The sequence below is a fragment of the Nanorana parkeri genome, unplaced genomic scaffold (assembly GCF_000935625.1).
Source record: "Nanorana parkeri isolate BGI_ZX_2015 unplaced genomic scaffold, ASM93562v1 scaffold167, whole genome shotgun sequence".
NCBI classification, from domain to species: Eukaryota; Metazoa; Chordata; class Amphibia; order Anura; family Dicroglossidae; genus Nanorana; species Nanorana parkeri.
In genome coordinates, this window is record NW_017306435.1 from 1,902,921 (window position 1) to 1,914,769 (window position 11,849).

At 46.3% G+C, this 11,849-nt stretch overlaps 1 protein-coding gene across 1 annotated transcript in view; it reads right to left on the minus strand.

Annotated features, from left to right (window-relative positions):
* Positions 1–11,849, minus strand: part of LOC108785561 (cholesterol side-chain cleavage enzyme, mitochondrial) — a 33,747-nt gene that overhangs the window by 20,508 nt on the left and 1,390 nt on the right. Inside the window, exon 2 of the mRNA XM_018554645.1 lies at positions 2,724–2,879. Within this exon, the coding sequence (XP_018410147.1) occupies positions 2,724–2,879 (156 nt within the window). The remainder of the gene's footprint in view (positions 1–2,723; positions 2,880–11,849) is intronic.

Below are 11,849 nucleotides of genomic sequence, written 5' to 3' on the forward strand. Positions count from 1 at the left end.
CGAATGCAGGTGTGTTTTCGTTGGCAGATCACATTGAGCTCGTCATTTGAAAAGTAGATCTCCGAACGAAGAATTGTGGGCGCCCCTGATCTAGTGGATTGTACAATGATGTTCAGTGCATATGGTACAGTCTTTGTTTGCCATGCATACTGAACATCCAACTAACTCATGGCTGCTTTTATGCCCCCTGTCCCCAAGGTGCACCACAGAGTGCAGACAAAAAACGTTTTTGCAGATTGCACTGGACCGGAATGCAGGCAGGCGATCACACTGTGGGCGGGGGGCATGGCTGCGTTGCCATTGACTTCAATACAACCCCACGCCCCCTCCTGCCCCTGAATGCAGGGAGTCAGCCGGCTTACATTCCAGTGCGTTCTAGAGGCGCCGGCGTCCTGTCCTCCCGCGGTGCTCGTGTGGCCAAATGTGGCCGACGTTGCACACGGGGAGAGGTGTCCTGCCCCTTTCTGTCTGCGGCGTCTAACACATTCAGCCGGCAGCCACATGAGCACCGCGGGAGCATAGCCGTAGCTAGCTCCTTCTGCGCCCGAGGCAAGAAAAAAACCGTGCCCCCAAACAGGCCTGTGACATCACCGAGCGCCCTGCCTCCAGGATTTATTTATTTTACTATTTTTTATTTATTTTTTATTATTTTTTTATTTAATTTTTTACGATCATCCAGTTTCTGATTGGGGAGGAGCCTTTGTACAGGGTGCTACTTCCCATTGAAAATGAAAAAATGAATGAACAGGAAGTGATGTAAAGCAGAGGCAGCGGGAGGTCCGAGGAGCAATGAAAAAAGCACTTTAGCCACGGGGGGGGGGGTGACGGAGCCGCTGTCACAGCAGCATGTGCGGTGAGGAGAGAGAGCCGCCGGATGTCAGATCCAAGCCGAGCGTATCTCTCTCTCTCTCTCCTCACCGCTTGGAGTGCTGCTGTGATAGCGGCTCCGTCTTCCGCCGCCGGCTGCAGCGCTTCGTTCTCTTCTCTTCGGATCCCCGCTGCATACAGATGGGGAGAGCAGTGGGGATCCAGAGAAGCACCACGGAAGGAGGACAGGACATCGCGATATACCAGGCATCTACTAGGGATCGCTTTGCGATCGACTGGTAGATCACGATCGACCTAATGGGCACCCCTGCACTAGATAGCTTCATGGATCATAAATGCTCATGTGAGCGAATATTCCGCACACAGGAGGGTCTGCAATCCGAATATACCCTCGTGAGTTATCCCTGTTTACTTTATCATCCTTACCAACTGTGCTATACTGCCCCATCCCATAACACACCTGTATGGTTGCCTTACTAAAGACTAGAGCATTTTCACTTTCCAAAGTGAATTTTCTAGAGCTAGACTAGAGCATTTTCACTTTGCAGTGTGAATTTTCACTTAGGGAATAGTGCGAAGCTAAGTGAAAATTCGTTTTGCAAAGAATATCCACTGTGTGGAGCTGTGCTGACTTTAATCATCCAATTATGTACAAGCAAAAATCCTGTTTTTTTTTATTTCCTTTATTGTGATTTGCAAAGTGAACATTCACTCAGCTAAGTGAAAATTATTTTTGACAGTGTGTGCATGTAAATAAGGACCGTAGATTGTAAGCTCCTTGAGGGCAGGAACTGATGTGAATGGGCAACTATATAAAGCGCTGCGTAAAATTGCCGATGCTATAGAAATAGCTGTAATAAATAAATAATAGATGCCAGTTAGGCTGGGTTCACACCTAGGCGTTTTCCCCCACTTTCGTACTCGCGGAAAAACGCTCAAACAGGGAAATGCCATTATTTTCAATGTGCATGGTTCCCATCTGGGCGGTTTTCCGCGAGTACGAACGTGCGGGAAACCGCCCTACGCCCAAAGAAGTACATGTACTTCTTTGGGGCGTTTTGGTCGGGTGGTTCCATTGGGATACAGCCAAGTATCCCTTGGAAACGCGTGTTTTTCGCGCGTTTTTTTACCGCGAATCGCGGTTAAAAAAACGCGCGGAAAACGTGCATATTTAATCCACCTAGGTGTGAACCCAGCCTTAAGTGAACATACTCTACTCTCTTAGTAAATCCACCCAACTTGACCAACGTATTTTTAAAAATGCACTTCTGATATGCCACATTTTTCATCTTAACTGTTGTTAAGCAGAGGCAAAGTGATTGCACTGAAATCCCCCCCCCCTAATGGGCAATACACATATTTGTACATTTATTACAATAAAAAATAGGGACATCAAGTATGTAAAATTGTAAAATAATATATACAGCTTCTAGCACTACTAATGGCAAAAGATCTGTGACCACCAAGAAGGAGAGTAAAGTTGGGTATACACATGTCTATTTTTTTTTTAGCTGCTGGCCGCTGTCCAAATACCAAAATGCAGCTTGTAGCTGATTGGCTGCCAGCTTCGTTCGGCCAACCTGTTCCAAACTGTTCCTTTGATCAGTTGATCGAGGGATGCCAGGGGAAGGGTGCCGACAATGGCACCCACTGTGCAAATTTCGGCTGGTTCATCAGGAACCAGTAGAATTCTAACCACGTGTACCCTACTTAAAGGTGGCCTATGTAAGTGAATAATTGTGGAAAACATTTTAAACAGCAACGTACACTATGATATCTATAATGGAGACCGAGCATGTATACTACATAAGCTGTTAGCACAAAAGCACAGAGTCTGAATCATATCATGCAACTTGACTACAGCTTTTTATTCAAATATCATATTATAAACTTACTTGAGCAGAACTCCATATCTCTTGTTGCGATAATCACGATATTCGTACCATGGCTGGATCCTCAGCCGCTCTGGATGTGTCCCCTCCACCTGGAATAAGGTAGCAGCATCTTCTGGCTGCTGAATATAAACACTGTCATATGTTCCTAGTTTCTCCCTGTGTGAAATAAACAACTGTAATTACCATTTATATTCAACTTCACAGAAATCCATCAATGAATAATAGGAGTAACAGGGGTACCCTGGCAAACTAGGTGTAGCACCTCCCCTGAAGGAGCTGCTGGATGTTTTGGGCCCTTCTAGCCTCTCTACCAGTGATCTGACCTAAAGCTGCTCCAAACCACTCAATGACTCATCTGCAGCAACTGAATAACAGATTTTCCTTTGCAAAGTGTATTGGCTCAGTGTCCAGGGGACGGAGGGTGAGAGTATAGTAATCCCCAAAACAGCAGCAAAACTCCCTCCACTCAGCAGTATCTTTGCCTCTGCCACAGGCTAATGTAGAACTAGGTAGGCCAGACAGACCTTCAAATATCTCACGCCCCTCTCACAGGCTAGTAGTGGATCTTTTAGCCCAGACCAGCAATCTGTAATGGTGGATCTTTAAGCCGAAACTGGCAATACACTGAACTCGTCTAAAGGTGCTCCCCTTTAGTAGCCACCTTCCTGCATTCCCAGGCCCTATCACAGGTCATCTTCAAATTATTGGGCCTTGGCTCTGGAACCGTCAATAGACAATATGCCAGGCAGGCAAAAGATCTCTGGATTCTTCTCACCCTTGAAAAGACAATGACCCGATCCTTCATGTAGACATCTTCTCCAGGCCCTGGACCCTTCTAGAAGGTCCTCACACACATCACTCGTAGGTATGCACTGATACCAATACTAGTATCTGTGCCGTTGCCGAGTATTTGGGCGAGTAATCGCCCAAATGCTCAGATACCTAGCACGATACTTGAGCTTCCGGTATCAGGAAGCCGGGCAACGCGTCATTACACGCTGCCTGGCTTTCCTGATTGGCCGGGAAGCGGTCTCCACGCTCTCACGTCACTTGTGACAAGGGAGCATGGAGCCAGCTTCCCAGCCAATAAGGAAACCAGGCAGCGTGTAATGACTCGCTGCCCGGCTTCCTGGTTGGTCAGGAAGCTGGCCAATCAGGAAGCTGGGCACTGCGTCATTACACGGCGCCCGGCTTCATGATTGGACAGAAAGACGGCTACATGCTTTCTCATAATCTAGTGACGAGAAGCATGGAGACGGCTTCCCTGTTAATCAGGAAGCCGGGTGGCGAGTCTTTACACGCCGCCCGGCTTCCAGACTAATTAGGAAGCCAGGTGGCGAGTCATTACATGCCGCCTTGCTTCCTTAATGAGGCTTCCGGTATCGGTATTCGGTATCGGAGAGTACAGAAAAAAAACAGTACTTGTACTCGATACCAAAAATACGTATCGGTGCATCCCTAATCACTGGCATAAACATTGTAATGATTGACCAGCATGCAATAAATCTTCATAGCCCACAATTTATGCATCTTCTCACTCTATCCACTGAACAACACTCCCTAGCAGACAGAAGCAAACAATGTCCTACAGCCGTACATCGGCTAAAATCAGCCGTACACCGGCTGCCTTTGGCTGCCGGTGCCGAAGTGCAGAAGGAGTTCAACTTAGCCGATCCAACATATTGATCGGCTGAGCCGATGCTACGGCAGCTCACTCGGTGCCATTCACCCCTATCCTCATAGGGGGCGAACGGCAGTAAGTGAATAGCCGAATGCCGCAGAGCTGCATTTGGCTCGGCTATTCTGCTTGATACCTTGGTAAAATCGTTTAAAGAAAAAACAAAAAGAAAATTTTAAAAATAGTAGAAAAAAACACCGGCAACGATGCCGTCAAAAGAAAAACAACTGGCCGGAGCTAGCAGTGACAGATACAACTGTTCCCTATTGGCCGACACCTGCCAGAATCTTCTAGCAGTTCCCAGCCAATGAATAACGACAGGAGGGAGCCAGGAATGACGTCATGGCCGGCTCCGCCCAGTTGTTATTGTTTAATGACAGATCAGCGTCCCCAGGTCATTTGGGGACGCTGATCTGTCATTACAACTGGACAGAGCCAGCCGTGAGATCACGGCTGGCTCCGCCCAGCTGTTATTTGCATGCAGTTCGGTCGGCTTCAGTCGAACTTTCTCCACGCTTCAACTGTCACTTTGGCTCAGTCGAAGCATATCCCTTCGGCTCGGCTGCCTTCGGCTGCTGTGCGGGCTATTGTGAATAGCACATACAGAAGCCCTTTGGATCGACTGAACCGAAGGGCAGCGGCAGCCGAAGGATGAGCCGAAGCTACAGCTGTATCCTTCGGCTCCATAGTGAATAACCCCCTTAACCTTTACGTGTGGTGCATTTTCTGAGTTACCGACTATGGGTGGAGTAATCCTGTGAAAACTTCTCCAGGAATATGATTTAAGCAGGGATGAAGGTGAAAATGATTTCTCAAACAATAGGTGGATCTTTGAATAAAAATGTATTCTGGCCGCTTTCCTTGCGAGTGATATTGTTTAAATGGAAATGTTTAATAAAATCACGTTCAATATAGGGAACAAAAGAAAGGCCATTTGCTGGGGGAGAATTTTTGGCTATTAGATGTAGGCCCGAACGCATATTTGGTGGCTTTTGGATGAGAAAAATATATGTTATTGCAAAATACAGTTATAGGTAGAATATAATTTATATGAAAACGAAAGAAAAAAAATGATTCTTTGATTGAATCTATCGAAATGACTTTGCAGCAAAAAATGAATGATTGTTAAAAGAGCCTTGGATAAAGAATCTTATCTCTAGTCACATGGACACATTAGGGCTGTTTGGCTCCATTAGTGGTCTGTGTGTTTAGATGTTTGGTCTAAACAAATGATTAAATGTTTGTTTTTGATATATTGATACTGAAAGTCATCTTTGTGGTTTAGCTGTTTTTATTTCACATGGGAGTATAAGGCATTTTTGTATTACCACGGCATAGATGGAAAATGTTTAGTAACTAACCCTATTTCTAGAGATTTACAGTGCTTTGGAATAATCTATAATAAAATATTGAATTGTTATAAAAGAAATACAAGAAAACAATGGTGCACGTGTAGCTCTTCTTTTATCCTTTTGTTTGTGATGCATATGCTCAAGAAGGTGCACTGGGACTAATTAGGGTTTTAAGAGGCCCATAGATGTTGTCCACAAGGTTCCAGTGTTTCTTACCAAATGCCGAGCTTTCTCCACACAAAAAAGTTCAACTTAATTTCAAGTGTATTTAAATCCAAAAACAAATATTCACTGCTCAAAAGAATTAAAGGAACACTTTTTAATCAGAGTATAGCATCACGTCAATGAAACTCCTGGGATATTGATCAGGTCAATTAAGTAGCAGAGGGGGTTGTTAATCAGTTTCAGCTGCTTTGGTGTTAATGAAATTAACAACAGGTGCACTAGATGGACAACAATGAGACTACCTGCAAAACAGGAATGGTTTTACAGGTGGTGGCCACAGACATTTTTTCCCTACTCATCTGTTCTCACTGTTTTTCTCTAGTTTTGCATTTGGCTAGAGTCAGTGTCACTACTGGTAGGATGAGGCGATACCTGGACCGTATAGAGGTTGCACAGGCATGCCAACTCTTCCAGGATGGCACATCAATACCTGCCATTGCCAGAAGGTTTGCTGCGTCTCTCAGCACAGTCTCAAGAGCATGGAGGAGATTCCAGGACACAGGCAGTTACTCTAGACGAGCTGGACAGGGTCCTTAACCCATCAGCAGGACCGGTATCTACTCCTTTGTGCAAGGAGGAACAGGATGAGCACCGCCAGAGCCTTACAAAATGACCTCCAGCAGGCCACTGGTGTGAATGTCTCTGACCAAACGATCAGAAACAGACTTCATGAGGGTGGCCTGAGGGCCCGACGTCCTCTAGTGCTCACTGCCCGGAACCGTGGAGGTCCATTGGCATTTGTCATTGAACACCAGAATTGGCAGGTCTGCCACTGGCGCCCTTATTTTTCACAGATGAGAGCAGGTTCACCCTGAGCACATGTGACAGACGTGAAAGGGCCTGGAGAATGCCATGGAGAACGTTAAGCTGCCTGTAACATTGTTCAGCATGACCGATTTTGTGGTGGGTCAGTCATAGTCCGGGGAGGCATATCCATGGAGGGACACAGAGACCTCTACAGATTACAGGTATCGGGATGAAATCCTTGAACCCATTGTCAGACCCTACACTGGTGCAGTGGGTCCTGGGTTCCTCCTGGTGCATGACAATGCCCGGCTTCATGTGGCTTCAAGAGTATGTTACTTGAGGATGAAGGAATTGATACCATTGAATGGCCCCCACGCTCGCCTGAACTGAATCCAATAGAACACCTCTGAGACATTATGTCTCAGTCCATCCGACACTGCCAGGTTGCACCTCAGTCTGTTCAGGAGCTCAGTGATGCCCTGATCCAGATCTGGGAGGAGATACCACAGGACACCATCCAACATCTCATTAGGAGCATGCCCTGACGTTCTCATGCATCCATACAAGCACGTGGGGGCCATACAAACTAATGAGTACCATTTTGAGTTGCTGCAATGAAATTTCAGCACAATGGACTAGCCTGCTGTATCATTTGTTCACTTTGGTTTTTGGGGTGTCTTTGAATTCAACACTCTGTAGGTTGATCATTTTTCATTTCCATCAAGCGATGTGGCATTCTTTCATTTCTAACACATTACCCAGTCCATTATACAGTAGATATCCAGCATGATATTTTTCCCCATTGAGATCTGATGTGTTTTCAAAGTGTATCTTTAAGTTTTTTTGAGCAGTTTATATATACCTATCAGCTATAACCTTATGACCAGGTGAAGGTGAGAGGTGAAGTGAATATCATTGATTATCTTGTTACAATGGCACCTTAAAGTGGATGGGATATATTCAGCAGCAAGTGAACATTTTGTCCCTGAAGTTGATGTGTTGGAAGCAAAAAAAAAATTGAGCAACTTTCAATAGAGCCAAACTGTGATGGCTAGAGGACTGGGTCAGAGTAACTCCAAAACTGTAGCTGTTGTAGCTCTTCCCGATCTGCAATGGTCAGGACCTACCAAAAGTGAACCACCATTTATTGAAACATAGCGTGACATACATCAAATAGCCAATGTTTCGGGGCCACACTGGGTCCCTTTATCAGGGCGACATAGAACAGTGGTATAATATACAACACACATATACTGTATATATACCCAAAACCTCATGACAAAGTCTCAAACACGTCCCCATGACATCACAATAACGCCAGAGACCGCAATAAGTCATTGTGTAAGTCAGCCACCAGTCACCCAATGGCACTGTGCGGTTCAGCCACCGGTCACTCAAAGACACTGTGCGGCTCAGCCACCAATCACCCAATGACACTGTGTGGCTCAGCCACCAGTCACCCAATGACAATATGAGGCTCAGCCACCAGTCACCCAATGACAATATGAGGCTCAGCCACCAGTCTCCCAATGATGTTATGCGGCTCAGCCACCAGTCCCCCAATGACACTGTGTGGCTCAACAATCAGCCACAGAATGACGCTGAGCAGCTCAGCCACCAGTCAACCAATAACACTGTGTTGTTCAGCCACCAGTCACCTAATAACACTGTGCGACTCAGCCACAAGTCACCCAATGACACTGTGTTGCTCAGCCACCAATCACTCAATAAATTTGTGTGGCTCATCCACCAGTCACCCAAGGACACTGTGTGGCTCAGCCACAAGTCACACGATGACGCTGTATGGCTTAGCCCCCAGTCACCCAATGACGCTGTGCGGCTCAGCCACCAGTCACCCAATGACACTGTGGGTTACTAGGAAAGGCAAACTGGTCAAATCATCCGCTCCTTTGACAAACTGCGAAAAGCTTGGGTTCAAGTTGAACCCATGTCCAACACAAACCTGAAGCTCATCTGTAGTATCTTTATGTGAGCGATTGCAAACAAGCAATTTATCATCGATTAAAATATCGAATCATGCAACACCTAGGGTATCGATTGAAAATACAACCTGGTAGAAACAATCTATTAGCGGCTTCCAGGCCGTACATTGTAATTAAATGGCAGGCCGGGAGCTTCTTGAATGTGAGTGGGTGTTTTTAAAGGAGAACTATGGGGTCAGTGTTTTCCCCCATAGTTCTCCTTAGGGTAACGGGAGGACACAAACTAGCGTCCTCCCATCACCCTAAGCTCAGTATACCGCGAGCTACAGCTCGCGGTATACTGAGACGCCGCACCTGGAGCGGATCCCGACGTAGATGACGGGATCCGCCCAGCTGCGTGAGTGACAGCTGGCTCTGCCTACCTAGAGGCAGAGCCAGCTGTACCCGCCCCCTCCCCCGTCCGTTCCGCCAGTCAGCGCTGGCAGATCGGAGCGGGGAGAGGGGAATCCAGCCCCCTCCCCTGTCACTGCAGAGAGCCGTGACAGGATCGAGAGGTGAGGGAACCCGGTATGTTTTCCCTCACCTCCCGATCTACTGAGCCGACCTGTGACAGTCTCATTGTCACAGGTCGGCTTAGAACTATGAGGTGAGTGGAAATCACTCATGTCATAGTTCTCCTTTAAACGTCCTTGCCCGTCCCGCTCGTGCACGCCGACAAGCGAGAAAACTCTTAAATTGTAAACAGCCAGCGATGGCTGTTTACATACAAGCGTTCCGGCGTCTGTAGAGCCGCTGGATCATTTGTATTATGCATGTGTGTGTGTGTGCGGCTCCCCTCCACCGCTGCTGATCCCGAGCTCCGCTAGGCCCGGGACCCGCACAGCGGCTCTGTCACCAGAGATTAGATGGAGATCAGTACACGTTCTCCCTCTGATCTTTCCTCTGTTCTCTGAATGCAGAAAGTGATGTGTATTACATCATTTCCTGCATTCTGCTGTTATTCTCTGGCTTCTGTAGCTGGAGAGAAGCTGGTGAAGCAGATTTCTGCTTCATCAGCTTCTTTGGGGGTCCCTAGGTGACATTAGGGGTCTTAGAGATCCCTGATGTCTCCATAAAGAGGACCTATCTGTGTAAATTGGCTATCACATAGGGGGATTGTTAGCCCCCTATCTGATAGCAATAAAGTGGGGGGAAAAAGTTTTACAAAAATTTAAATCACAAAAAAAGCTCTATCTGTCCCCTAAAAATAGTATAACATTAATTTCAGTACAGCGTTGCATCACTGAATAAATGTCAGTCAAAATACGGCAGTTCTGAATACTGAAAATGGTCTGTCCAGGAAGGGGGTGTAAGTTCAAGACACTAACCAGCAGTATCAGCGCACGCAAGCACATTGCTACCTATGTACAGTACAAAGTAGACAAACTTAAGGTGCCCATACACTGCACAATTCTCGTACGAGAATTACGGGAAATCCCGCGATCGTACGAGAATCGTGCAGTGTATGGAAGGCGTGCGACCGTTTCTACTGTACGGTCGCACGTCTTCCGTCGAACCAGCATGCTAGAAAACCAGCCGGGAATCGTACGATTCTCGGCGAGTTAGTGGCCTGCTGGTTCGACAACTGCCGAACGGGCCGGTGTGCGCACGCGCACACTGCCCGTTTGCAGTCATCGTAAGCCCGCCCCTCATTACAGTCATTGTAAGCCCGCCCCTCAGGGGGCGGGCTTGCGATGATCGCAAGTACGATCTGCCTGTCCAAGATGGGCAGATCGTACGTTTTTTTAATTACTTTACAACCATAGCAAGACTAAGGTCTGGTTGCGATGGTTGTAAAGTGTATGGGCACCTTTACTGAGATGAGAAAGTGGGACACCTTTTAGAACAGGAGTGGGCAAACTCCAGCCCTACAGCTGTGGTAAAACAACAAAGCCCATCATGCATCTGTCATGACTGTGGCCGTGAGAATCTTGCAATGCCTCATGGGATTTGTAGTTCCACAACACCTGAAGGGCCGGAGATTGCCCACCCGTGTTTTAGGACAAAGTATATATGCTAAGAACACACCCCTGCCATGTCCCCAGTTACGCCAACCATGGAGATTAATATGAAGACAATGAGCGGTTAAACTTGTTGTGCGTTTGTCACCACCAATTTTTCTTTACACCAGCTTTTCATAATACCATCATTTAGAAGTTGGAGAAAACGTGTAGTGCAGTATAACGGTGAATGTTTTCCAGAGGCCTGTGTCTTGGTAATGAATTCAATGTAAATCCTTCAGTTTCTCATATGTAATGGTATATAGTTTATATATAGCTAAAATAATGAAATACTAGTAAGAATTAGCACACTGACAAACAATAAAACACGTTGAAATGATTTCATTTGTTTTACAAACCTTTTCACAAATATATCAAAGAAATGTCTACCAGTGTACAAGCACATTGCAGAGTGAAGCCCCATTTACTCTCATTAGGGCTATTTAAGAATTCTGGTAACAAGAATCTGCAGATTCCTGTGTCCGGAATCACAGGTGTGCAAATAGCTGCTGCCGTTCAGCCTGTACAAAGCAATGACACGTTGATAATGGCTGCAGCTGTTCGAATGTAGTCGGACACCACTGATAACCAGCAGTTAGGGACAAATGATATTCTCTGGAAGCACCCAGTCTGCATCCAGGGACAATCATCTGTCCCTATACTTAGGTAATTAGCAGTGTTCCATGACATCTGAACAGCTGCAGCCACCATCAACCTGTCATAGCCTTGTATAGGCTGAGCGGCAGCAGCTATTCGCACACACACACCTGAGATTCTGGACCACCAGAATTGGCAAATAGCCCTAATGATTGCCCTGTTATCGAACAGCAGTGTGAACTGCCGCAAACACCTATTCACACACACCTGAGATTCTGGACCCGGGAATTCAGAGATTTGCTGCCTGAATTCTTAAATAGCCCTAATCACAGGTGTGAATGAGGCCCAAGGTTGCCTCTGTCTTTGGTTGTTGGCTGTGATGTGCTAATGTTCAGGTAAGCTGCTTGGGAGCTTATTGGAATTTATGTTAATGCATGTCTGCCATCGTGAATATTAATGTATGCTCCATTTATCCATTCATATGTGTTTGTTGTATTACATTATATTTCTTGAAATATGCCAGTAACATTATACATTAAATACCC